The 25,946-nt window shown below is 49.2% G+C and overlaps 11 protein-coding genes across 11 annotated transcripts; 4 read left to right on the top strand and 7 right to left on the bottom strand.

The window, feature by feature from the left end:
* Positions 1-848: 848 nt before the first annotated feature.
* On the bottom strand, positions 849-3,529 carry L228DRAFT_261735 (MFS general substrate transporter). The gene is made up of 5 exons (XM_018334359.1): positions 2,090-3,529; positions 1,904-1,968; positions 1,707-1,822; positions 1,517-1,646; positions 849-1,440 (listed from the first exon to the last, which is right to left on the bottom strand). The coding sequence occupies exons 1-5, from the start codon at positions 3,073-3,075 to the stop codon at positions 1,202-1,204; spliced, it is 1,536 nt and encodes a 511-aa protein (XP_018187133.1). The 5' UTR covers positions 3,076-3,529; the 3' UTR covers positions 849-1,201.
* Positions 3,530-4,533: 1,004 nt separating this feature from the next.
* Positions 4,534-5,082, top strand: L228DRAFT_261734 (hypothetical protein; the record flags this gene model as incomplete). Its single annotated transcript, XM_018334358.1, has 2 exons — positions 4,534-4,885; positions 4,940-5,082. The coding sequence occupies 2 exons, from the start codon at positions 4,534-4,536 to the stop codon at positions 5,080-5,082; spliced, it is 495 nt and encodes a 164-aa protein (XP_018187132.1).
* Positions 5,083-5,891: 809 nt separating this feature from the next.
* Positions 5,892-7,649, bottom strand: L228DRAFT_212311 (P-loop containing nucleoside triphosphate hydrolase protein; the record flags this gene model as incomplete). Its single annotated transcript, XM_018329937.1, has 1 exon — positions 5,892-7,649. One exon carries the CDS (start codon positions 7,647-7,649, stop codon positions 5,892-5,894), a length of 1,758 nt encoding a protein of 585 aa, XP_018187131.1.
* Positions 7,650-8,684: 1,035 nt separating this feature from the next.
* Positions 8,685-13,406, top strand: L228DRAFT_269045 (DUF1709-domain-containing protein; the record flags this gene model as incomplete). The annotated part of the gene is made up of 7 exons (XM_018335228.1): positions 8,685-8,699; positions 8,775-8,915; positions 8,995-9,233; positions 9,293-11,495; positions 11,587-11,974; positions 12,040-12,776; positions 12,840-13,406. The coding sequence occupies 7 exons, from the start codon at positions 8,685-8,687 to the stop codon at positions 13,404-13,406; spliced, it is 4,290 nt and encodes a 1,429-aa protein (XP_018187130.1).
* A 946-nt stretch (positions 13,407-14,352) lies between these two features.
* L228DRAFT_248297 (nucleolar complex-associated protein 3) lies at positions 14,353-17,028 on the bottom strand. The gene is made up of 3 exons (XM_018332822.1): positions 16,492-17,028; positions 15,125-16,403; positions 14,353-14,830 (listed from the first exon to the last, which is right to left on the bottom strand). The coding sequence occupies exons 1-3, from the start codon at positions 16,927-16,929 to the stop codon at positions 14,403-14,405; spliced, it is 2,145 nt and encodes a 714-aa protein (XP_018187129.1). The 5' UTR covers positions 16,930-17,028; the 3' UTR covers positions 14,353-14,402.
* Positions 17,029-17,161: 133 nt separating this feature from the next.
* Positions 17,162-18,332, top strand: L228DRAFT_248296 (60S ribosome biogenesis protein Nip7). Its single transcript, XM_018332821.1, has 3 exons — positions 17,162-17,681; positions 17,825-17,926; positions 17,989-18,332. Exons 1-3 carry the CDS (start codon positions 17,244-17,246, stop codon positions 18,013-18,015), a joined length of 567 nt encoding a protein of 188 aa, XP_018187128.1. The 5' UTR covers positions 17,162-17,243; the 3' UTR covers positions 18,016-18,332.
* An 88-nt stretch (positions 18,333-18,420) lies between these two features.
* Positions 18,421-20,855, bottom strand: L228DRAFT_283720 (signal recognition particle protein). Its single transcript, XM_018336141.1, has 4 exons — positions 20,334-20,855; positions 19,923-20,196; positions 19,720-19,864; positions 18,421-19,663 (listed from the first exon to the last, which is right to left on the bottom strand). Exons 1-4 carry the CDS (start codon positions 20,673-20,675, stop codon positions 18,439-18,441), a joined length of 1,986 nt encoding a protein of 661 aa, XP_018187127.1. The 5' UTR covers positions 20,676-20,855; the 3' UTR covers positions 18,421-18,438.
* Positions 20,856-21,367: 512 nt separating this feature from the next.
* L228DRAFT_269041 (hypothetical protein) lies at positions 21,368-21,880 on the bottom strand (the record flags this gene model as incomplete). The annotated part of the gene is made up of 1 exon (XM_018335227.1): positions 21,368-21,880. The coding sequence occupies one exon, from the start codon at positions 21,878-21,880 to the stop codon at positions 21,368-21,370; it is 513 nt and encodes a 170-aa protein (XP_018187126.1).
* A 231-nt stretch (positions 21,881-22,111) lies between these two features.
* On the bottom strand, positions 22,112-23,505 carry L228DRAFT_155963 (peptidyl-prolyl cis/trans isomerase). Its single transcript, XM_018329333.1, has 6 exons — positions 23,445-23,505; positions 23,240-23,323; positions 22,698-23,101; positions 22,527-22,643; positions 22,261-22,427; positions 22,112-22,185 (listed from the first exon to the last, which is right to left on the bottom strand). Exons 2-5 carry the CDS (start codon positions 23,240-23,242, stop codon positions 22,418-22,420), a joined length of 534 nt encoding a protein of 177 aa, XP_018187125.1. The 5' UTR covers positions 23,243-23,323; positions 23,445-23,505; the 3' UTR covers positions 22,112-22,185; positions 22,261-22,417.
* A 389-nt stretch (positions 23,506-23,894) lies between these two features.
* On the top strand, positions 23,895-24,813 carry L228DRAFT_231080 (DNA directed RNA polymerase II 15 kDa subunit; the record flags this gene model as incomplete). The annotated part of the gene is made up of 4 exons (XM_018330558.1): positions 23,895-24,182; positions 24,249-24,420; positions 24,618-24,707; positions 24,769-24,813. The coding sequence occupies exons 1-4, from the start codon at positions 24,106-24,108 to the stop codon at positions 24,811-24,813; spliced, it is 384 nt and encodes a 127-aa protein (XP_018187124.1). The 5' UTR covers positions 23,895-24,105.
* Positions 24,814-24,959: 146 nt separating this feature from the next.
* L228DRAFT_248292 (54S ribosomal protein L38, mitochondrial) lies at positions 24,960-25,818 on the bottom strand. Its single transcript, XM_018332820.1, has 4 exons — positions 25,751-25,818; positions 25,599-25,683; positions 25,308-25,544; positions 24,960-25,168 (listed from the first exon to the last, which is right to left on the bottom strand). The coding sequence occupies exons 1-4, from the start codon at positions 25,763-25,765 to the stop codon at positions 25,098-25,100; spliced, it is 408 nt and encodes a 135-aa protein (XP_018187123.1). The 5' UTR covers positions 25,766-25,818; the 3' UTR covers positions 24,960-25,097.
* Positions 25,819-25,946: the final 128 nt, after the last annotated feature.

Here is a 25,946-nt window from a genome sequence, read left to right as displayed (position 1 = left end):
GTGCGTCTTGTATATGCGATGCAGTAAGATGCAATGAGATGCAATGAAATGCTGCGCAATTCTATTGATGCTAAAATGCTGTTGGGCTGTATATAGGAAAAGAAAGATGCGCTAATGTGTGGGGTAATAACACGAGAACAATGCAATCACAATGCGACCGAAGACAGAAATATATATACACTGTATAAAACAATGAAGAGATCGAAGATCTAAGAAAGAGTGTAGAGAAATGCTCTGTAATGCAAAATTCCGGATTGCTCCGTTGGTCCAGCCAATGTGGCTAGGTTTTGGTGACCAATAATCGGCCCATTTTGAACATCTCCGTGACATTTCCGCGGAGACGCGGGCGGTCGGGAGCGTCAATTTGGACCAGGTACCATCGCGACACTGTACAAATTTTGTTGCTCGTATATGTTCATCCAACGGCATCTGACCATGGCTCAAGTGATCCTTCAGTGTATTGCATTTTTCATATGCAAAGAGAGGATACTGAGTGCGGAGGTATTGGCGCTTCTATCATTTTTGACGTCAGTCTTAGAAAAATATGCAGGGCCATGCGGGTAGTTATCAGTAAATCGCCACTTGTTGTTGATATAAAGCGGGGCCATGAACTATCAGCCTGCATATGTGCTGGAATGCGATATAAAAGTTGGAAAAAGTCAGTATTGTTCAAAGTGACAGGCTTCACCAAGACGAATATTCTCTCCGCGGAGATGAGCGAAAGAGAGGAATAAATGGAAGGAAATTGGGAGTCAAAATCAGCCTTTTTTGCTCCTTCAATTTTGGCGGAATTTCCCGAGTGCCTGTGCCGTCATCCCGCACCCGCCCGATCCCGACACTTCTCGCGACCAAAAGTCCAGAGTCAAAGCAGCCTGAGGCTGAACAAAGCTGAATGTTAGTACTGTATGGCGCAAAAGCTGCGATAATTTGTGCAAGTGACTAGGATTATTCATTAAATACTATACAGTATGCGCAAATACAATTTCCGTAAAGACATGGCCACCTTTACGCCGACAGGATCCGCCTTGTGTTCCCGACCCTGTTCCCATTCCCGAGGGGAAAATCGCAATAAAGACTATTCGTATACTATCATAAAATGTTTTTCAGATATTCACTTTCATCCTTCTTGAGCTGTCGTATCAAGGGTGACGTGTCCGAAAAGCCAAGTGTCTGCAGCACACAGGACCACGCCGCATGGCATTTACACATTTTCGAAATGTTCCGCCTCTGACTTCTCCGCCGCACCAGTTCCGACTGATGACTTGCGTCTCCTCTTCGTTTCCATTCTCTTTGCGCCAATCGATTGGGCAAACTTGGACCTTTCGCGAATCTGGGGTCCTTTCTTGTAGAAGATATAGATCGGAATGGTCACAATTATCGCAATGCATGCAAGAATTGTAGACGCCCATTCCAACGGTTTGTGAGGAATATTAGTGTACACTGTCATTCGTTAGCATAAAGATCATATACAATATAAAAGACTCGACTGCCTAGATTAGCCGCTGTTCAGACTTACTGGGAGTAGAATACAGGGCTGCAATGCCGGCGAGAAAGTCTCGTGCCAGGTCGTTGCCGCCGGTGGCGGATGCAGCATATGGACCGTAGGCAGCCGTCATGTAGTCAATAGACGATTGGTATATGGCGTACTGTCCAACGTCAGTTGGACTATTCTCTTATCAAAATAAAATCGTTGCGACAAAACATACATTTGCTATACCCACTAGAGTAGAGAAGATCATCGGAGCAATCCAGGGTATACCGTGTGTTGGTCCCAAACTGGTCCACGCAAAACCAAACAAGCCAATAGTCTCCAGCGGTGCCACTGGCTCGTGTCAGTCATCCTTCATCCATTCCACAAAATGACTCGCCGCGCAAAATGATAAAACAATCAAGGTAGACTTACAAAACAATAGCCACCACAGACGGACTTCTGGAAGGAGTGCATCTGGATCGCGGCGTCGAATCTTTCTGAAATGATGTATAGAAGGCAAGTATGATAGGTAGGATAGCAGATATCCAACGAGCAGCCTATACATTTCGGTCAGAACGACGATAAGTTTGGAGAGGCTTTGCTGGGATAGAAACGTACGGGATAAAAGCTAGGGTGATCCCAACTGTTTTGAAACCCCACTGTTTATAGACGAGCTGGAAGCTCTGAAGAAAGGTAAAAATGAGAGCATCACTGAAGCCGCTGAGGAGGGACAGCCACAAGACAATCGGCTCAGTAACAAACATGTAAAACGGTCGAGACCAGATAACCCAGACTTGTTTGAACGTCATCCCCCGTCCGTCAATCTCATTAGGTCCATAGATGTGCGTCTCGCCGGCCTTGCGCCTGCGCTTTGCTTCACGATCAAGGAGAATAGTTGCTCTTGTTTCAGGGTTAGCAAAAAAGTGAATGGCCTGGACGCCGCCACCGATAATGAGTTGCATCCAAAAGATCCACGGCAGGGATTTGTATGCCTCAACGAAACCGCCCACCACAGCTCCAACAACAGAGCCGCCCACAGACGAAAGCACCAGAAATGCGACGGCATATTCTTGCTCGTCAGGTTCCCACATGTCGGCCAGCACTCCTAGCGTGACCGAGCCACCTGCCGTTGAGAGGCCGCCGAGGAACCGGCAAATGCAATAGGTTCCAAAGTTGGGTGCCAGAGCGCATGGAATCTGCCAAATGTTTACCAGGAAGAGACTCGATTGTTGAATGGGCCAACGACCATACTCCTCGCTCCATGGGGCCCAGAGTTCGCATCCAAAGGCATAGGCAACCAAGAACAACATCTGCGGAATGCGTGCAACTTGCGCGCTGACTTTGTGCTGCTTTGCGATTTTCTGTACGCCATTGGCATACATGCTAGCGTTCAGATTCATCGATATCTGAATGCAAAAGACCACACTGAGAATCTGCCATTTCCGCCATGTTGGAAAACTATATCCTAGCTTGTCCCACGCATCGTGATCCTCTAATTCAACTCGGCCATCTTCTCGCTCTCCCTTCTTCTTTTCTTCGCCCTGTGCACGGCCTTCGCCAGTCTCGACCAGGTCGCGTTCGGCTTCTGGTACACCTGTTGCCATGTTGTAAAATTGGAACGCACCTCACGATCATACCAAGATCAAGTGCAGCCGGCAAAGATTAATTTGAAAACTAGAAGTGGGTGAGAAACTAGAATTTAGTCCTTGCCAACGGACTGAGGTCTGCCTTCTTATTCCTTGCGGATCTTTTCTGGCCGCACAGCTCCGACTGGCTCCCCATGCGCAGATCTGCAGGCCCAGGAAGCCATGATTACCAACTTGGCGCGGGGTGCTTTATTACGGGCCTAAGATAATGCCGGACCAGAAACGTCAGCATTTGCAGAGGTGAGCACAGGTGAGCATCTGAGTGACTAGTCGCGCCGTTCGTCCTCACTTTCATGGAGTCTTGGCAGACACATTACAAGCATTTCAGCCAAGGTGTCAGAGCTAGCGACAAGTCGGGACCTAGAGGTAGGCGGGCGAGGGTGAGATGAGCCCTATGGTCGGGTTGCCCTTGGTTGAAAGTATGCATATGGATTGGCTGCAAGTTATAGTTTCCCCCGCAATCGCGCTACCATGTCGTGTTCCGCATCAATGAGAGATGGTCAAATGCGGAGGCGGCACAGCGCTTGGCGTTATCGCTTCTGATGTCATGGATATTGTGTCCGGGCAAATGTTCGTCGATTTGACAGGGGATTTTTTTCGAGAAATTGCAGGCCAAAGGAGGAGGCTCAGCTCTAGCGTTCTAGTCGGTCAATGAGATTCAAAACTCGCCCGCCTTGAATTTCACCTACATGAAGTCATGCGGCACGTGTGCTGTCTGATGCCAATTCGATATCCAGCTGCGGAGAATTCGCATGTTCTAAGGGCAAGGTGTCTGACCACCACGTGAGTGATAGTCCGTATGGATTGTCGTCGTCCACGGTAGTTTTATATTTCTTTCCAAGGATCAGAATCAATCGATGGCGCTGTAAAATTCCGATGTTGAACACATTGAGGCAAAGAGTCTAAAGTCGCGATCAATACCAGAAGGATAGTGTAGTGTTTTGCTAGTCTCGACGTAAAAAAGGAAACAAGGCAACAAACCATTTAAAAAAAAATACAAATTGGTATAAACTAGGAAAAGATTTCCAAAAGACTCAAACAAAATGAAGGCAATGATTATCGAGCTAGATCAGCACTTAAATTAATAATTTGTTCACGTTTGACATTGGAATATCTTGTTCCTATCATACCAAACGACGTCGCGATAAGCTTCCAAAGCTGACCCCGCTCGTTGATAACATACTCCTACATCACGAGCCAAACCATATCGTAGTTTGAAATGTTGACTCATCTTTCTGTAAAAGCACAAATTCTTCGAATTAGATATCTCAATTAGTGCGCAAACTTCATCGCAAGCCTACCTCCCGTACTCTACGGCGTTACGCTCCTCCAGAACTGCATATCAGGTAGACCCAGCATTACCGGCCTCAGATAATCGCACCCCCTGCTCTCGAACCAACGAGCGTTGTAATCGACATGGACGCGTCATGTCAATGCGCAACCATATCATTTCGAACACCTACGTCGAAGCCACTGGCAATTTACATCTGCCATTGCCGCGAATGTCGCAAACAATCATCTTCTGCATTCGGCGTGTCTGCTATTTTTCCATACTTTGAATTACCTGCGCACTTGCGGCCTCAGCTGGGTTGCTATGTTCGGGAAACAAGCACGCCGGGAAAAAGACTCAAGTGTTATTTCTGCCGGCTTTGCGGGGTGCGGGTCTTACACTTTAGTGTGACAGTGAAGGCAAATGGAGATGAAGGCAAGGACGAAGAAGAACTCCCTGACTCAACAGTGAGTGTCAAAGGCGGATGCCTTGACGAAGGTGCGTTAGACTGGTCAAGCGTGCCTCAGAAACAACTATGGTGTAAACGCGCAGTGGTCGAAGTATTGCCTGCAGCATCGTTGGTGCGGGGCATATCTAGTGGGTCCGAATCCGTGAAGGATGCAGAAGAAGTCATCGCAAAGAAGAATGTGCAAGACGTGCAAAGGTGGGACGAAGAGCCTGACGACGGATTTTAGATCTATAGATTCCTAGATGATAAGAAATGTTAAACTGATAAATTTAAAGCATCTATGGGATTGGCGGTTTAAATATGGCATGAGTATTTTAAACTGTAGTGTGTTTTTACATTGTATTACACTGGTATGAAAAAGGAATGACGCCAGCTTGTTTCATCTCCGGTCTATACGCCTTAACTCATTCAATGCTCTACGACTCAGAAGGATGAGATACCAAAAACTTAGACGTGAATATTTCTGTTTCGTTGTAGCTAAACCGACATGTAGCTTCTTCATATTAAGCAACTTGACTATACAAAGAGCCAAGCGCTGAAGACGCGAGAAGCCAATGTATTCATCTTCCCGCTTCAGTAACACAGGACCTGGTGTGGATTTGTCATGAGGTATAGTTTTGCGTCCATGTGCCTTTGTCGGCGGGTATGATATAGAAGAATCGTGTAAACGCCAGACCGCAACAGGCTATGTGAGTGAGCACAGCTGCAAGCCGGACAAGATATTTGCAAGTATATTCCGAAAAGGCCACCTTGGTTCGGATAGAGTGAGAACAGTGACAAGTTTTCAAACTTGAATCACAAGGAACAATGACCCAGAAGAAGTCGGGTTCAAAGAAGCTAATGTTCAGCCAAATAATGGACGTTAGTACATCAAAAGCGTGATAAAGCAATGAACAGAGTGGTATATTGATAATGTGAACTCTTAGTCTTGAAAATTTTCAACGCCATACGGGATCCCGCATCCCTACCGTGAGAGGAGTATAACACAATCGACACAATCTAGATGTATCGATACCATAACGATGACGATGATTACTAAATAAGGGCTTGTCCCTTGTACATTCCCTCGCGGACCTCCTTGACAACATCTTTGCGGTCGCCCCGTCCCACAAGCACAATACCTCTGCCACGGCGGCCCATGCGGCCCGTGCGACCAAGACGATGGATAAAATCAATGGACGTATGCGGTACATCGTACAAAACAACGTGGCGAACCGCCAGAGTATCAATGCCGCGAGATCCGAGGTCGGTCATGACAAGAACCTTGGTGTTAGGTAGAGTCCGCCGCGCCGATCCGCGACTGACTGCCGGAGCAGAGGGAGCGCTGGATGTGGCGTCGGATGCAGACGACGATGTAAAGGCCGAAAGTATCTCAGACTGCCTCTGTTCAGGAGTATCTCTACTCACAGCAATGGCATCAATACCTTTAGACGAGAGAAAGTCTGCAACTTCTTGCGCCTTCTCTCGTTCGTTGACAAAGACGATGATGTGCTTCGTCTCCGTCTGGCCTTTGCTACGCTCGTCAACTTCGGCTGCTGTGCGGCCAATGGTCCAAATGGTGTCGGCACAGGCAAGATTTCGATTGCCGCGGTAGGGATCCTTTTCAATGTCCACAACGCCCAATTGCACGCGACGAGGAATAGCGTGAAGATTCGGCGTCACCAGACGAGTGGCATCTGGGAAGCGCTGCCGCACGAATGTATCCAAGCTGCGCGGGATGGTAGCCGAGCAAAGGATGAGCTGGCGCAGAGATGGCGATGCACGATCGATAATGGCAGATGTTAACGGCGAGAAGGAACGATCGAGCATAGAGTCGGCCTCGTCGACGACAATGTGAGTGACGCGGCTAAGGACATTGGGATCACTTTCCGTAATGCTAGCCAACAAGTGAGGAGTCGAGACGAGTACGTCGATGCCGGCCGGGGAGAAGAGTCGGTTTCGCACAATTCTTCCACTGTAGGCTGAAGAGATGAGGGCTGACCGAAACTTGGCAACGTGGGACAATGACTTGGTCAAACTGCCGACTTGAGACACAAGTTCAGCGGTAGGCACAAGGATAATTGCCCGAGGGCGCCCAGTCGTCGGATGAGGTTCATTTGAGAGCGGAGGCGCCTCTACCTCGTAGGGATTCGCCTTTTTACGTTCTTCCTTGGCGGCTTCCTCTTCGGCAGCGATTTCGGCATCAGCTGCTTCCTGACGTTTGATAGCATCTATGGTTGGCAATAGATAAGCCAAGGTCTTGCCAGAGCCAGTTTCTCCCGCGAGCAGAAACTGTTCCATCTCCGGTTTCCCATTTACAGCACTGCTGCGCTTCTTTCGTTTCCCATCCTGCCCTAGAAGCTTTGGAATAGCTACCCTTTGGATTGGTGTCGGTTGAATATCAGTCAATCCAGGAAGAGCCTTCTCTGTAATGGCTTGTTGGATCGATGGCAAAAACGCAAACTGTTCAAAAGACTCGATCTCGCTGATCGTATTCTTGACCGACGAGCGATGACCGTAAGGTACCGAACTGAGAGCGCGCTGCATCTTCAGCGCGTGATATCCCTCTCTTTTATCCTTATCACCCTTCTTCGAGTCCTTTGTGCTCTGCTTTCCGCTTGATCTCTTCGTCTCTGCTCTTGATTTCACAGCCGGCACGCCACGAATATTGGCTTCGGTGATGTTCATACCGCCAAATGGACCTTTCGATGACCGTTTTGGAAGTCTATTGGAACTGGAGATTCTTGGTGGAGGCTGAGCCACCCTCGACGAAAGCGTCATGCGTGACGGGTTGCGCTTTTTCAGCTGCGCCATTGATCGCGATGGTTGCTGCCAGGCTGGAAGGAGCCATGCCCGAGGAGCGCGCAAAGCCGCTCGATGACGGCAGAGCAGGCATACCGTCTCTGAAGGGGAGAGCATGTTTTTCAATGTTTTACGTCCCCGATCGAGCGGAGTTGAAGAGAAGGATGAGGAGAGGAAGCGTTGAAACACAGGAATTGAATCCAATTGAAGAAAGGGAAGATGGGCTGATTTAAGAAAGATATAGTTAAAGGAGAGGACTGTCAAAAATTTGCCCAGAGAGAAGAAGAAGAAGCTCGGGCCAATTGTGGCTAAAGCCTACGGTGGAACATTAGGACCAGTTGGAGAGTACGGCAGACGTATGAAGCAGGTACGGCAAATCGCAAATAGAAACCGACAAAACCGGGGTATCTGTGACTAATCGGCACTAAGACCAAGATTTCCGCTTGTTTCCCTGGAATCCTGATCGCCCAGATGCGGGAGTCGCCCAATCAGGCAGCGTAATCGACACCCGAATAAGCTGAACCAGCTGAAACAAGAATCAGCTAGTCCTTTCTGGGGTATCTGTAGATGGTTGCCATGGGAGACAAGAGAGGGGGAACGGTAAAGAGACAGTTTCCAGCGTACCTGCGCTGAGAGTCCTTGTTTACTCGCTGCACTTGGACCCTCTGTTGTCCAGATTAGGCAGGAACCACCCAAAGCTATACATGTCTCCACGGATAGGCGACGAACCATCATCGTCCTACACAAGCTGATCATCACAAAAACCCCATCTCAACCTCCTCTTCCCATTGATTGATCAACGCCCGAGGAGTTCGTGAAGACAGTGGTGGTCGTTTGTCCTTTGAATTGGCACCTTCGCTTCTGCAAAGTCGTCTCATCCTTTCGTTACGTCCAACTTTATCCCTTACCTTCGTTTTGCCCCCTCCATAAACAAAAGGTAGTCTTTTCGCCACGCGCATTCCAATCAACATTCTTCTGCTCAACTTGGCGTGGTAACATTCTGGAACGCTCTGCCTGAGCAGAAAGTGGGAGAAGCGAAAGGGAACCATGTCGGCTCAGACGGTAAGAAGCAACATCTGATTGTCTCTCCACGTTGGCGATTGTTCAGTCTATATTGACGGGCGATGTGTTGATCAGGTGCAACCGCTGCGCATCAACAAGACGACGCCTTTGTCACCGAAGAGCAAAATGAATGGCTCTGGCAACCCGCAGCCTTTGTCAGAATTAAGCCCGGTAGAGGGCCGCAGAAACTCAGGAAACTTCAAACAAACAAACAAGGTATGAATCAAACACTCCGCAACTTGGGCAGATTTCATCCATCGGGTTTCTAATGACGAGAATTCTTCCGTATATTCAGAAGGGTACAGCCAACGGAGATTCATCGCCATTTGATTCTTCTCCCAACACAACGGCCTCCCCACGAGCCTTTTGGCAAGGACATGCCAGCTCAACAGCGCAAAATCGGCTCAGCTTTGAGAAGTCAACGACCGGAAAGGAACATTCGCCGTCTCCGATGAGACGCACTTCCATTGAAAACCTCAAGCGAGCCTCGAGAGTTAAGAATAGTAGTATGTTTGCGCGCGAAGCAAAGCAGGAGTACGTTCAACAAATCTTCAGTATTTGACAACAAAACAACTGGCTGACACATGATGCAGTGAAAATGTCAAATTAGACAATAGCAAGCCTCCCCTGTCAAACCATGCACGGCAAGACCTCAAACCTCTAGAACCTCTTTCGCCCAGCAGAAACCAGACCTCGCCGACTAAATCAGCGCTTTCTTCAAATGGCAGATTCGGTGCGGCATTGAGGACCTTTGATCCGGAGAGGGGCAATTGGTCCGACGATGCCGCGTCCGAAGACGAGCGAAAGCACCCAGTCAGCCGCATCCAGCGTGGCTATGCGAAGAGTGTCACTTTTGATGCCGCCCCTCCGCAAATCAACGAGTACGAGATGACCACACCAGATCTCTCCGTAGCTTCCAGCTCCCGCGAAGGAAGCTATGATTCCGTTGAAGATGAAGAAGATGACGAGGAGGAGGGAGAAGACAGCTATGAGGAGGAGTCGGCCGAAGACATGGATGACAGCTTCGATGCCTCCCTCGAAGACACTGACAAAACTCCCGTGGTGGAGCCGGACGACTGGCCGCACATGTCTCCTCAAGCGGCACATGCACGATATGACCCACATTTAGAAGACCCTTTCGACGAATCTGCCAGTCCAGCGCACATAGAAACGATTCACGAGCGACCAACTCCAACTCGATCCGACTCGGAAGGTTCCAATGGCGATCGACGTCCTCTTCCACCGCTTCCACCACCTGGCTTGGCCCCTTTTGCGCGGGAGCGATCGGCATCCACAAGCAGTCTATCCGCAGCAGCAGAACGTATGAGAAGCTTCCAGCGTCGCACTCCATCTCCTCCACGGCCAGCGTCAGCGACAAAGGCGGAGATTCACAGTCTGCAAGGAAACGCCATGCCTCTGTCCGAGCGGCTGCAACTCATGATGCTTCATGATGACGGCGACAGGAAGCAGAATGCTGACGAGCCTCAAAAGAAGAAGAAGGAGGAGGAGGAGGAGGAGGAGGAGGAGGAGCCAGAAAATGGTTCTAATTTACCAGAGGAAGAAGACTACCAACTGCCGCACATCTCTCGGGAATCCATTTTGCAAAAGGTCAAGGACAACTCGCAACATTACAGTTATGATTTTTCTTCCCCGGCACCGAGTTCAAGCCCAGATAGAAATCTGCGCGACCTTGATCCCGATGTACCAATTCCTTCACTGGAAGAATCTATCGTCTTTGACGGAAATGAGGAACATCATCACTCCCAGCACGGCAATGACGAAGAGCAGAATGACCTGATTAGGTACTCGATTCCAGAAAACTATAGAAACCGCTCAGAGTCAGCCTTTGAAGATGACAATGATGATAGCGGCTCAGTCATTCACCACGATATCAGCGATCGTGACCTTACAGAAGAATATGAAGATGATGCAAGCCAGTATTCTCAGCAGACAGCTGAGGCTGAACCTGAGCAGCCCTCTTCTGATAGTACCGTCGAGGACGAGGCGCCCCCAACTCCGACTCGACGAGTGTCTGCCGAGCGCCATACTGAAGGCACTGAAGACAAACACAAGAGCTTGATTGATTTTGACTCTTTTATGAACTCGGAAGACTTCAGAATAGGATTTGGGTCATATATGGACGACTCAACCCAACAGCGTCTTGATCACCACGAGCAAACAGAGCAGCAAATGGAGCAACCGCAAGAGATTTTGGAGAGACCGATGACGCCGGCCGACCAATTACAGCCACCAAACTTTTCATTTGAGGGGCAAGAGGACACGCCGTGCACTCCGGATTCAGTGATCCATCGTCCAATGCATTCTGACGCATCGCCTCCGCCACCGCCTAGCAACCGGCTAAGCATTCCTGATCCAATTGCCACAATTAAAGCGCCTGGCGGCAAGCTCAAGACAAGACCTTCAGCCACGCCAGCTGATATGGCAACACTTGCAGCCACAAGACGCCAAGTCAGTGGCAATTATGGAGCTCCGCCACCGCGAGCCTCGTCGCCAGAAGAAGTTCCAGCTGTGCCAGCACTTCCAGAGAAGGTTGAAACACCTATTAATGAAGAGGCGCAAGCCGGTAACCGTTCGGACGAAACCGAGTCCGAGGATCGGGTTGGTGATCTTAAAGCCCAAACCAACGCGAAGAGTTTGGGCGAGATTGAGAAACCTGAAGCACAATTGGCGCGAAAGCGCAGCCTGATGCAACTCGATATTCCTGTCGCTGGTTTCGCAGAGGGTTTGACATTTGGTCTGGATAAGGAGTTTGACAGAGTCATTGAGAATCAAAAGGTAAAACTTGCAGCATTCTATTATTGTCTTTAGTTTTTCTCTGCTTAAAACCATCAATTTTTTTCGCTGACACTCGACTTTTTCATTGTAGCGAGGCTATTTGATGCGGCAGAACACCAAAGTCATTGTCGCAAGCAGCAAAACGGAAGATTCGGCGCCGGAAGCCCCAGAGAGGGGAACGCGGTCCGCTAGCAGCAGTCCGAAAAAACCAACCCATGAGCGCTCGCAATCATGGACGACCGAGCCTTGGAACGGAAAGTCGCGTCGGCGGAGCATAAGGCAGACATCCTCAGCTATACAAAAGGCTCCGTTGAACAGCCCAGCGCCGCCTCTGCCAGGAACCCAGAGCAACGTCAGTGGCCATGTTGCAACTACAACTACCCCTGTCGAGGAAGAAACCGCAGAAGAAGGTAGCGAGAGGGGTAGACTGTTTATTAAGGTTGTCGGAGTTAAGGATCTGGACTTGCCGTTACCTAAGAGTAAGCGAACCCTTTCCGTGGTGTTAACTCTGGTTGGACAGCTCCCTAATCATTGTTTTACGTAGATGAGCGAACATGGTTTTGTCTGACGCTGGACAATGGTCTTCACTGCGTTACTACCGCATGGCTGGAGCTGGGCAAAAATGCGCCCATTGGCCAAGAATTTGAGTTGGTAGTCTTGGATGAGCTCGAATTTACATTGACTCTTCAGACCAAATTGGCCGAACCAGTTCCGCAAACAATCTTTGACAGCCCTTCAAGGATACCCAAGAGTCCCAAACCGTCTACTTTTAGTAGAGTATTTGCTTCACCAAGGAAGCGTAAAGAGCTGGACAAGAAACAACAAGAAGAAGAGCAGCGATTGGCTGCTCAGCGCGTACAGGAAGCAAATGCCAAGCGTCGATCAGTACGCATCACTGCGTGGGATCTTTTGCATAACCTTGTTGGAAAGGATGGCAGCTTTGCGAGATCTTATGTCTGCCTCGGCGACCATGAGAAGCAAGCTTTTGGTCAAGCGCACACCGTCACGGTCCCTTGCTTCAATGAATGGGCTGTTGACGAAAACGCCGCCAACAGTAGCGTCAAGAGTAAGCGCAGCAATGTTGGGGGAGCCCCAAAGCGACCGCCTTACCGAATTGGAAAGCTTGAATTGCAACTATTCTACTTGCCAAAGCCAAAGAATGCGCAGGACTCGGACATGCCGAAGAGCATGAGTGCATGCATCAGAGAGCTTGAAGAGGCTCGAGCAAGCGCGGCAAGAACATGGGAAGGTGTTCTCACTCAGCAAGGTGGTGATTGTCCGGTATGTCTTTTTCCTTGCCTTTGATCTTCCATTTGAAGATGTTCGCTGACAGCTGCATACTAGTACTGGCGTCGCCGCTACTTTAAGCTCGATGGGTCTAAACTCACTGCTTATCATGAGACAACGCGCCAGCCAAGAGCTACGATTAACTTGGCGAAAGCCTCTCGTCTGATTGATGACCGGTCGTCGCTCCTGCAAAAAGAAGCTTCTGGCAAAGGAGGCTCTCGCCGAAAGTCTGCATTTGCTGAAGAAGAAGAAGGCTACATGTTTGTCGAAGAGGGTTTCCGGATTCGCTTCGCGAATGGAGAGACCATTGATTTCTACGCTGACAACCCTGAGCAAAAGGAGGACTGGATGAAGGTGCTGAGCGAAGCTGTTGGCAAAGAGGGTGGTGGCAAACGTGGCTGGACCGATATTGTCCTGGCTAAGGAGAGATCAGCTGCAAAGCCACCAGCTTCCACAACGAAGGCGTCTCCTGAAAAGAGACTGCCTATTCCCACCTCGTCCCGGTCGGTGCCTAGCACTCCGAGCCGTGGCGGCGCTCCTGTGCCCGTGGAGAAGAGCCCTCGACACCAGCCGGGAACGCCGCGGACTACGGGTCATCGCCCAAGCAAATCTGTGGTTTTTTGAACGTCTTGAGTTGGGACTTGTCTGCTGGTCTAGGGGGGTTTTTGAGTTCCGGGTTACTTTTCAAATCAACTTTTTCATTTCTCAAGAGATACCACGCATTTAAAAACAGGCCAAGTGGATTTCCTTGGACCCGGCCATTTTCTTTTTTCCCCCTCATCCAGACTGGGGATATGGTCTTTCTTTAATGAGCTGTCAATATCTGTCCAACATCAGCCTTTTTGGGTCAAACTCGTCTGAATCGATTTGATGTTGGGATAGATGCCCGCTGCTCCCTGCTCTTCCTTTTAGGAACTTTACTTTTTCTACCTTACGCCACACACTCTGTCGCTCCTTTCCTTCTTTTCCAATTTTTTTGGCCTCGTACAATGCATTATTAGAGCCCCTTTTCACTCCTTCCTTTTATTTCCCCTTGTTTTTTCTTTCCTTTATCCTTTCGGTCAATTGATAGTTACTTTTAGGTTTTGTTTTATTTCTTCGTTGGTAGATTGCAGTTGACTTTTTTTCTCTTTTACGTGGTTTATGCGTCACGGCCCAGCAATGAAGAACCTTGGCTTTTCTTTCTTCTGGACGTTTTCATTCTTGTTGTTATTTGCGAGACATATGGGTAATGCGACGGCTGTTTTGTTTGGTTTCCTTTTTGTGATTTGATGAACAATAAACTTCATTTTTTATGAACTGCTCTTTGGATAAAATGATGTGCAGTAGCCGATTAAACGAGTAACTATACGATGTAAGAACCCGGGAGCAAGTATTGTATAACATAACCAGTGGTGACATTACGGGATATAAATTTATCTATCTAGGAGAAGTTGGTTAAACTTCTCCCGTCCCCCTATAGTCTTTCTTTCTTTCTTTCTTTCTTTCTTATACATAATCCATTCCCATGCGCTTTTTTTCAGAAACATCTATAACAAATGCAAAATATATCCACCCCCCCCCCCCCCCACCCCTTCCAAAATATCAAATCCAAACTATTTTAATCTTCTTCTTCTTCTTCTACCGCGACGCCACCACTCCCTTCTCCACCCCCTCCACGCTCTCTCGTACCGCAGGACAATAATGCCGTCTGAGCAACTCCCCTTCCCAAATCGTCGTCGCAAACGGATTCGACCCTTCGACTTCGCCCCGCAGCGGATCAAATGTCCCGTCCCCTTTGCGCTCCTCTGTATACCACAGCGCAGACACCTTGCGGCCGTGCACTTTCATCACTTTGGCCAAGACGCCGAGGACTGCGAGCGCAGACTTCTCAGGCAGTTGCAGCGCGGAGGTATAGAGTTGTTTGGTAAAAGCGGCGATCCGGAGCGGCGGGACGGCCCGGAGGCCCTGGGGAGGAAGCAGGACGGCGGATAAGGATCGCAGGAGCAGCACGGTGGTGGTGTGCAGGTTGATTTTGTTGTGGGAGGTTGATTGTGTGAGGGGGTGGTCTGTTGGGTTTTAGGGATTAGAGATTAGTGTTTGTTCTTTCTTCTTTTTTGCTACTAATCGTTTTCATATTTGGGGATGGACTGGGAGTTGATTGAATCAAAGAAGGGCAGGGAGTACATAAACGACGAGAGATGAGGATGAAGAAGGTGAGGGAAATGGAATAAGTGACAAGACATGATAATGAAGAAGAAGACGGAGAAGAGCAGGAGGAGGAGGAGGAGAAGGAGGGAGAGGAGAAGGAGGAAGAGGAAGAGGAGATAATATAGGGATAACAGAATACAAAGATAACTTACCATTCGGATTATTAGGATCAGGCAGACGCAACGACTTGGGACCCAATTCGATATCCGCATTCAACGCAAGCGGGTACAACGAGCGGTATAGATGCGTAATGAAGAAATTGAGATCCAAGTGCAGCGCCGCGGCGGATTTACTTGCGTCTTGGCCCTGGAGTAGTGCAAAAGCAGTAATGACACACAGCAGGCTTTCGCGACTGGTATTGCGCGTGGAAAAGGACGTGCTGTATTCATTGTCGTCCTCGCCATCGTCGCCTGAGTCTTCTCCGTCATTGTCATTGTCGTAGCCGGCAGCATCATTCTCAGCATGGCCGATGAGATCTTTGAGCGCTTCGAGCAAATCGCCAAAGAAGTCCTGATTAATGAGATGCGCGTACTTGGCTAGACCTTCGAGCACGGCGCCCATGAGACTAGGTGTGCGAGCTTTGAGAATGCGGAAGTACGTGACAAATACGAGTTTGAGCGTCTCGGCTTGCATTCGGTCACGTTCTTCGTGGGAAACGGTTGCGTCGGCTTCTTTCATTTCGTTCTCAATCGCCTTGCGCTCGCGGTCGATCTTGCGTTGGCGCTTGGTGCGGAATTCGCGGTTAGATTTCTTGTTTGCTTTCGCGAGGGCTTTTTGTTCGGCCTTGGAGGGAGCGTCGTCGCCGTCGCCAGGCTTGTCGATCTTGTCGGTAGATCCCTTGGATGCGAATTCGGATAGTAGACGTAAGTGCAAAAACGTATTGAGGACGCTGGGGTCGAATCGGTAGTTTTTGCCCTTGATCATCTTGGTCAGGAGCGAGACAGCATCGAGGGATGGTGTCCCGTCATCGTCGTCTTCGAATAGCTTTTCGAGGGTCTCGCGGCACTTGACAAAGTCAGCGTCCACGGTGCGCTGGCTGAGCTTGTCCACGAGGATCTTGAGCAATTCGCTACGGAAGTTGAAGTGTGGCACGGCAAGTAATAAGTTGCATGCGCAGGAGATGGCGACGGTGCTAAGGCTGCGCGCGTCTTCGGCACTGATGCCTTTCTTCGATCCAGAGCCGGTCCCTTTGCTGAGAGTAGCAAGGTGGTTGACGTAGTTCTGGTATCCCGCCACAAGTGACTGTTCAAAGTTGCGTAGTTTGCGCACGTCCTTGGAGAGTTTCGCTCCCATGTCGTCTCCGGAGAGAGGGCGAATGCGATAGCCGGGAATAATGTCTTTGTAGACGGTAAGTTGAGTCGCCAGGACGAGTTTACGGACCGTGACATTTTTTTTGGCACCGATACCGGCAATGGCGTGAAGGAGGCCGTACTATTTTGTAGTTAGTATATTTTCTTTTCTCTTCTTTGCCCCTAATGGCGCTTGGTATTGCATAAAGCCATTATGTAGAAAGCCATACATTCTCTTCAGGATCCTCATTGACTTGTCCAGCCAGTTTCGCTAGTTCCTCCTTTGCATTGATGATCTGTAGCCTTGGGGAAATCTTAGGCGTCTCATCCTCCTCCTCTTCTTTATCCTCATCCTGCTCTTCGCCGCCTTCCGCTCCACCCCATTCTTCTCCGTCGTCTTCGCCAGAATCTAAGAAACTATCGGCATCGTCTTCACCTTCACCCTGCGTGGGTTGGGCCGCAAGTTGCTCCACTCGACCTTCGGCAGTCTTGATAGGTAATCTAGTGGCCTCCTTTTGCTTCTTATTCAATTTTCGCGGCCGGTTCTCGTAGTCCTGTTCCAGATCCCAGTCTGCTGCGCGCTGGTAAAAGGCATTTGTAGTGCCATTCGTCCGCCCAGCAGAGTCTTCCTCGGGAGGACTTAATCTTCTTCTTTTTGCCGCCGGCATTATGTATATGTTCTTCTCCAGGCACTGGAAGAGCGAGAAATCCTTCCCAGCGTTGGATTGGAGATATTTCTGCTGGTAATATCTTTAACAGCGGGAGTTTGTCTGGATAACAAAATTCCCCAAAAATCCGTCGTAGCGGAACGGAGTTTGCCGAGACTGCCAGGGCCAAACTCCGACCACCGACGATTCTCTCAGACCAAAATTTCTAGAGTTTATCGATTTGGGCAAAACACCCTTCTCTTGAAAAAGAGAGCCAATCTTTGATCGCAACATCTTTCTCGCTCAACCAGAGAGAGAGGGATAATTTTGCCAAAATGCGTCCCCTCACTGAACCAGAGACGCAAACTCTCTTCTCTAAGCTGGCCAACTACACCGGTCGATCTCTTACACATTTGATCGCGCCGACGGCCAACGACGACAGCGATGATCGTTATGTTTTCCGCCTGCACGGCAATCGTGTCTACTATGTCCGCCTCTCAATTGCGAACCTTGCTACCTCTGTGGCTCGTCACAATCTGCTGAGTCTGGGAACCTGCCTGGGCAAGTTCACCAAGACGGGAAAGTTCCGCCTGCACATCACCGCGCTCGATGTGATTGCGCCCCACGCCCGGTACAAGGTCTGGATCAAGCCCAACGGCGAGATGCCCTTCCTTTACGGTGGTAATGTTGTCAAGGCCCACGTTGGTCGGTGGAGCGATGACTGTCCCGAGCACCAGGGTGTGGTTGTTCTGGGAATGGATGACAAGCCTTTGGTAGGTCTGACCTGAGAATGTGCTTTTCTGTGAAATATTTTGCGTGTATTGTGGGCACAGAGATAGGCGATAGAAAGGAAGAGATCCAGGAGACGGGAATGGTTGTGAATTGGACAGAATGTGGCTGACTTCGAACGTATTAGGGTTTCGGTATCACTGCTCGCTCGACTGCTGAAGCTAGACATCTCGATCCCACTGGCATTACGACCTTCCGACAGGCAGATATCGGAGAATACCTGAGAGAGGTGAGATCCTTAGCCGTTTCAGCGATGGTGGATTATACTAATAATCGGAATCCGTATTACAGGAAGATACTCTTTTCACTACTACTTAGTTTCCTCAGTCTCCCTCTTCTTTTGCTTGGACGATGGAAAAAGAAGCTCATTGATCTAAATCTTATGCGAGAGCAAGAAGATATCACCGCTTCGGACTGTTCCTCGTCGCAATTAGTGGGAGAACAAAAGTAAGGGTACGGAGTCAATCGGTTGCATGGCGTTACAAATGCATTAAGGTCAACAAGATTTCAGTCATCTCAAACGTCAAGTCGTTTTTACATGTCTAGTTTACATACCTTTCACTCTTGCAAGGTTTCGATTTATATATAGAATTATCCAAGGTGTATACAATTCTAGTATCGTTTTTTTGACCGTCAACTATACATGATATGGCAACTATGTATGATATGATGATCCAAGCAGAGTAAAGAAGAAGAAGAAAAGGAGCGACCCCTAAGTACATGCTTTTCCATATATCCACTCTACCATTTGTTTCCCTTGCCCTTCTTCTTCTTCGATTTATTCGACGATGCGCCTCCCCCGCCAGACTTGCCTTTGCCCTCTACACCGGCTGGCTCTAGACCAGCATCCGCCACTTTGTCAGTGACCACACCACCCTGTGTGAGAGCGGCAGCCTTTTGCTTGCCCTTCTTGCCCTTGGGTTTATACGTCGAGCGGTCCCGTAGGGGCAGCCAGCGCTCGGGGTCTGGGGTTTTGGATGGGTCATAGTCCTTGGGGAGACGGGATTTGCGGAACCGCTTCTTGACAGCGGGCTTGTTCGTCTCATCAGCTGGACGCTTTTTGCCGGCGCCAACAGGCGGGGCCGGAGCTCGAGGGACACCACCTTCTTCGAGATCCACTGCATCGATCATGCTGGGCACGAGACGGTTAGCAGCTGGCAGCTTAGCAGCCTCGGAATGGACTTTTTCGGGCTGAATTGTAGAATAAGCGGCCACACGGCCAGCCGCTGCAAATGCATCATTGGGTTCTCTTTCGAGAAGGTCGTCGAAAATTTCACCGGCCAATGTGAGGTCCTCGGGTTTGGAACTCTCAAGGAGAGCAGCACCTGCGGCGCGAAGAAGCGATGCTGGTGCTTTTGCAGTAGACTTTTGTCGCCAATAGGATGCGCTCTTGGCGAACTCTGTCCGGACATGCGCCTTGCGGCCTTGCACTCTGTAGAGAGAGACGAGAAGACCAACAAGCCCTGGCGCAAAGCGGACATCTTGGTCGGCTTCGGAGGTGGAGGTTTCAAGGCGCTTGAAGAAGGATTCGAGCAATGAGATGGCCGAGCCGTGGTTATTTGTGAGCAAGTAGAGCTGGATAATCGTGAGGATGAGGCCGACATCATTGGGACGTCTCTCAAGCACACGGAGTATTTCCTGCAGACCCGCTTTGCCAACCTGGTTCTGAGCAGCAGCGGCCGCGTGAACAACCGATGCGGAATTCACGCTTGGTGACGTGGTCGGACAGGGCTGGTTTTCGAAGAAGGACGCCGTAGATCGCGCAACGCCGGGGTATTTCATCGACAGCAGGTCCAACGCATAGCCGTTTTGGCGGAGAATGGCGGATTGAAAACTAAAAGGAAGATCGTTTTTAGGAAGTTCCGGGGTCTCATTAAAAAGCCTTTGGGCGAGGAAAGGATTCTCTGGGAGATTAGTAGCAAGAATATTGTTCTGTGCAAACTTCTTGGTGGTGGGATCAGAGATGCTGAACGAGGTTCATTAGCTTCCGCAACCATATATCACTACTAGGAAAGACCATACTTGGCAGCATTAATCTCTGAGCCAAGCTTCTCAGCCTGCTCAGTCTTGCCCAGCCTCGAGAGCACAAACATTTGTTGGATTGTGATGGGGACAATTTCAGCTTCCTTATCCTCGGTCGAGAGTTCCTCAGCTGCATTGCAGAGATCTGCTTCCAATTAGCCCAAAACTTTGTCTCTAGCAATTCTTAACAACTCAAAACATACCCTTTGCCCTTTGAAGTAGAAATTCGGCCTGTTGCAGCTCTCCCCTTGCAATGCTTCCACAGGCAGCGTTGTATGCCGTCTCGAACGCTTCCAAGTCATCCCGGCTTGGCCGCTTCTTGTGCACCAAATCGCCATAGCCTGCCCACTCCAATTGAGCATCTGCAGCCCCGGTGTTGATTTTCAAGTCATTCTCTTCATTCTCAACTTCTGTAGGTTGCTGCGCCAGTTCGCGATACAGACTTAAAGACTGCGCAAACTTCTCAAGCCGATATGTCTGCAAGTTGCAATGTCAGCCTTCCTGGGAACATAGTGTAGCAACAATAGAGTGCTCCGCAAAATCTCGTGCCCCAAAAGCTTTTGTAAACTTCGGCCTGCTTGGTTTTGTGGATCCTAAAGAGAAAGGCCACTTACAGCCTGCGCCTCAACGTGGGTCATCCCTCTGCTCAAACCTTTGGCTTCTTTGGCAACCTCTTCTGCCTTCTGAAGGTCTCCAGTCTTGTATAATGCATACGCATACTCCAGCTGAGCCAGTTTCTTCAACTGATCTCCACCCTCCTCGAGTACTCGAAGCGCATCATCATAGCGGTCCAGCTTTAGCAGCGCGACAACTTTAACGAGCTGCGCACCGGTATCGGTCTTTGATTTTTTAAGGGCCCCATTCGCGGCTTTCAAAATCTCATCATGGTCGTCGAGAGAGGTTTGTCGGAGCAGGGACGAGAGAGATTGCGCCGCCGAAGCAACGGCGGCGGTCATGGCGGAAGGACACTTGATTGAAACTGCGTAGTCTCAATCTACTGCGACAATTCGGGTGCAGTCGTAAGGTTTATTGCTTAGATTCCCTGGCTGCTCAAATCAAGATAAACCGTGAGACGGAAGGGTCACGGCCAAGAGCAGTACAGCGGTTGTTTCAGGGATGATGTTTGGTGTTGACTGAGTTACTCGGTGGGGTCTAGAGTGCCATGAGCCTGGAGCTTCGGAATTCTCCAGTGCTCCCACAACTGCCACTTCGCCTCGCTACTCATGGCAGTCCAATGGATATGCAATGTTTACAAGACAACCAAGTGCCATGAGATCACAATTTATAATGCAAGTGAAAGAGGAGAGATGAGATTTCTGGTAGCTACTGAAAGTAATTAGATACATCTGTGTTGCACCACTGATAAAAGTAGCAAAAATAAGCCAGTGCCAGTCGAGCTTCAAAAAAGACTAAGAAAGCGAAACTGAAACGCAGCAAACATAAGAAGACTTCGAGCCGTGGAACTTTTTAAAGGCGCTATTGTAGTAAATCCGTCATAGGAGGTGGTCATTAATTGGAGTGTCTGTTTGTCGAAGAGAGAACGAATCAGTAAATCAGAGAAGCCAACAAAATAATGCACAATAAACAAATATACCTACCGAGCATGATGGTGCAATGACGGACCAGCACCGCAGCTGTTTCCTTATCCTCATTTGAGAAGATCCTGTGGGCAAAGCTCCCGAAGTTCCCTCATACGCTTCTCGACACTGTCCCAAAGAGGGGTCTTGCTCTTCAAGAAATCGTTGAATTCAATAGTGGCGCGAGGGAGGGTACCTCGTCGTTGCTCCGTATCCCACACATCCTTGACGTCCTCGTACTTCTCCCAAAAGGGGCAGTAGATGCAGTCGTATACCCACTGCCTATCGACTCTCCACTCCATGACGAGTTCATGAGAGTACAGTCGGGCGGGATTCAGTGGGACAGTAGCCGCAATAAAGTCGGCACCTTCCTCAAGCATCTCCAGCGCTCTAATGATGTGAGCATATATGTATCCAGCGTCTCTAAGCTCCTTGATTAGGGGGGTTGGCAGGCGGATCTCGAGATTTCTCGTCACCATCCACACTCGAACGTCTCTTCGATGAGAAGTCGTATCATCGTATGCTCCTTCCTTAACATGCGAAAGCACGGAAGGGCGAAACATCCTGGAGGAAGGGCGAGACATCTTGGAGAAATTTGACGAATTGGCCTCAGATTCTGGTCTGTGATGAATAAAGAGAAATGATTGAACAAGATATTTCTGCTTGATAATATTTCCAAGAGCAGATTGGAGATTGGAGAAGGCGGAGTCAAGAAGCGAAGTAAACAGGGGATGGAGTGTGAACAGGAACGGGCTTCATGATGTCGTTCACAACGGAGAGGGACCGGGTGATGGACAATTAGACGTTGGTCACCACTGACACGGACAGGCAGCGGTTAATCAGGCGGCTGTGCAAACAATGGTAATAGCAGAATGGCATTTTTTGACGACTAAGCATGCAAATCGCACATGAGTGATATCATGGTCCAAGAAGATATACCGGAAAAAAGCATCAGATCACATACTTTAGTATTTGTTTTCCTAGATTCGCAAACTGGTGCATTGTGCATTAACAATACAGCGACCAATCATCAAACTATCAAGATAAAGGCGCATCCAATCCAGTCATCTCTGTCGGGATGAGGCCAGACGTAAGTTCCTGGGTTCTTCATGTGATACTTTCTACTCAAGCCTATTACAGTTGGTCAGAAAAGACGGTCATTCAGGCAATAATAATATTGAGCAGCAACAAGAAGATTCTGATAAGGGAATATAGGTATTCAGTACGAACCTTTCAATCAGATGCACTCCAGAAGCCGTCTCTACCACATGGCTCACCTCGCCGGGCTTCAAAGCAAACGCGGCGTCCTCGAATTCCTTTTGCATCTCTCCTCGTCCAAAATAACCCCTGCATTGAATGTCAGCAGAACGCTCCATGAGCTTTTTCCTTCAGTGGACCTACAGGTCACCACGTTTCCGGGCAGAACTGCAATCCGACTCGGAAACAGCAAGGTCGCCCAAGCTGACCTGACCAGAGCGGATCCGCGCCTCATGGCCCAGAAGAGTAGCGATAGCCTCCTCCTTTGGTCTGGTAATTTCAGGTTCTCTCCAGCTGCTCGGCCGTCGACTGTCCCGGTGTTTGATCAATAGGTGACTGGCTCGAATTTTGCCTGCTCCTGAGCCGACACCATCGCGGCCGATTTGAGCGGCGCTGTGGTACTGGGCCATGTACATCTTCAGCTTGTCGATATCGGTGCCAGCAGGAGCCTCCCATCGCGACTCCTTCGTGCTAGAATTGAAATAATATGGGAGATTCTTCGAGTTGGAGTGTCTAACCTCCCAACCCTCGGGGAGTCCAGTCTCTGCCTTGAGATTGACCAGCGTCAGCTATTGGAAACAGTCTGTTGTGTAAAGCAAGCAACAAAGCATTTTGCATTGACGGATCAATATATGATCGGCATTCTCATTCTCACACGTATCAAAGAAGAATATTATGGTACATACCATGGCGACAAAAATTATATGCGGCAAATCTACGTTGGTTGTTTGATAGTTGAGTCGAAGCAGGTCGCTGGGCAATAAGGTGCACTGGAAGAGCTCTCTTAGCTTCTGCAGTCAGAGAAATTGGGTTGGCAAGGCGATTGGGTGAGCCCAAGAAACTGGAGCAATCTAGGGAAATGCGGCTCTTTGAAGGGTATTTATATGATACCTTTCGCAAGTTATGTCAGAACATCAAGTGGCTCTCCACACCAAGGGGAAGGACAGAAACCTTAAAAGTGTCAACGAGGGGAATCCGGTGGGGTTCTGGGGTCTGTCTATCAACTTGCTGGCAGCTTAAGGGTCAGCCGTATCTCTTGACAGGTTAGAGCAGTTACCCAATGCCTACTAGTCCTCGCCAAAGGCCAGTTAAAAGAATTAACTGGAAAGCGTGATGCACAGCTACCTTTCTTAACCGCACATCCCCAGCATTTCCGTGCTTCTAATGGGGATTAGCGCCGGGTTCTATGGGATTCCATGTGACCTGCAAACTTGTGCCTGGTGCCCCTCCCTGTAGTGGTTTAGCGCATTTCTCCATCGTTCCTTCCCGATCTCCTCTGCCCGTCAACCAACAGGTCTCGGCCAAGCTGCTAGCTGACTAAGTGGCAACGCTTTAGCATCACATTCATCCTCTCGACAATTGTCCGAGTTTATTGAATACGATTTCCACGTCGCTTTTTCTCCTCACTCGAATTCTTTACAAGACTTCTACGACCTGTTCGACTTTGACTTCAGCAAAATCTACCATCGTCTTGTCCAAATCGGATTTGGAATAACAAGTTCTGACAAGCATCTCTATTGAATCGATTCACCCGATCTCGAAAGCCTTTATCATGTCTGCTTCTCCAGCTCCGGCAAACGGCCAGCAAGGAGGCAGTGAGCAAATCACTTTCCGATTCTGCCGCGAATGGTACGTCTTCTTTACCTGTAGACCTTCGTCTTGATCGAGAATTCAGCTAACGCAAGATCGCAACAGTTCCAACATGCTTTACCCCAAGGAAGATCGTCTTAGCAATACGCTCATGTTCGCCTGTCGAACCTGTCAGTTCAGCGAGCCCGCTACCTCATCCTGCGTCTTTCGCAACAACCTCTCCACAAATGTGGCCGAAACGGCAGGAGTAACGACAGACGTCGGTTCCGATCCTACGGTTGGTCTGCCCGAGTTTTGCACGCTCTGCGGTCAGGAGATAGTGTGTGTTGTATGCGGGGAATCCATGGAGGCAGGCTCTGACTGTCATAGTCATGGCATTTTCCTCGATGCACCAGATGATGGAGATGAGACGGAGATGAGCACCTAAGGCTTGCTTCTTGGAATATATGCTGACAAGTGGTCTTCTTATCATAGCTGCCGAGGTCGAACAAGCAGTGCCCGAGCTGCAGCGAGACCGAAGCGGTATTTTTCCAATCTCAACAACGTTCTGCAGAGACCGGAATGGTGAGCAGATATTTGCGCCTCGTCGCTCCTCGAATGTCCACTGACCTGGTTCTGCTTGCAGAAACTTTTCTACGTCTGCTGCAGTTGCGGCAATATTTTCTTTTAACCTAGGACATACCTGTCTTTCCGTCTTTTGCATCGGCGCCCAATTAGGCGCATACGAACCCGCCACTATGCGTTCAACTTGATATCTTTGGGGTTGTTTAGGGTTTCAATGGGCGTTTTGGAAACTTGAGTAGGGATATTAGATGAGGAGCATTCTTTGAAATTAAAAGCGTTTTTGATTTTACAACGCATTAGATATCCAAGCCTCTATTTGTAGGCTATGTTTAAGAAAATATGATACATAGTAAATCCAACCTCAATAACTCCGTTCCGTGCAAGTTTAGTCTACAGGTGCATGGGTGCCAGAGACAGGATCTTGGACCACTTCTTATTGCGCAGCTCAGCACCAACGATACCTGTTAATCTGTCAGCGAAAACCTTCTCTACTGTCATGCTAGAAAATTATATTCCAAGGCAGAAAATATGAGCGCGGGTGAAGGCAACGCTCCGTGCCACATAACCATATGGTTCACAACATCAAGGGTCGTCGCTCACCGTTTATTCTCGATCCAATGGGGTCTCCAGATTTGTTGATCAGCACGCAGGCATTGTCGTCAAATTTGACAACGCTACCGTCTGGTCTCTGGTGCTGCTTGGCAGTTCGGACGATGACAGCATGTCGAATATCTCCTCGTCGGACCTTGTTGGCAGCCGAGATAGAAACGGAAGAGCCAGGTCCAGACTCAGGACCAAAAGATCGCTGCTTTTGAACAACCACGACAATACGGTCACCTTTGAGCACATGTCAGCACTGTTCGCCGATCCGGGGTGAAGCGTTCAGCCTACCAATGCCGGCAGCCTTCTTCATGCGTAGAACTTTGGCGCATTCGACAACGGCAGCGCCAGAGTTGTCGATGCAATTAAGCATCGTCTATTAGGAACGAGCAGTTAGTATATAATTATTAATTTACATGAAATCAAAGATCTTTCAACAGTACCTTCAATTGAATCATCTTGGGCTACGCCTTCAGGCCACTAGCCAGTCGTTTGTCTTTTGTGATTGATGATCCCCAAAAGTTGTCTCTGGCAGCGGGAAGTGGAAGATGCCGAGTCTTAGCGCATGTCGGCGCGGTGGCCGAAACATACAGACTGAGTTCAAGCTGGATCAGCACACCATCCCCGGACACCCTTTAC

The sequence above is a fragment of the Xylona heveae genome (genome assembly GCF_001619985.1).
Source record: "Xylona heveae TC161 unplaced genomic scaffold L228scaffold_7, whole genome shotgun sequence".
Classification (NCBI taxonomy): domain Eukaryota; kingdom Fungi; phylum Ascomycota; class Xylonomycetes; order Xylonales; family Xylonaceae; genus Xylona; species Xylona heveae.
The sequence above is the reverse complement of the archived record's forward strand: the minus strand, read 5'-3'. Positions and strand labels throughout refer to the sequence as shown.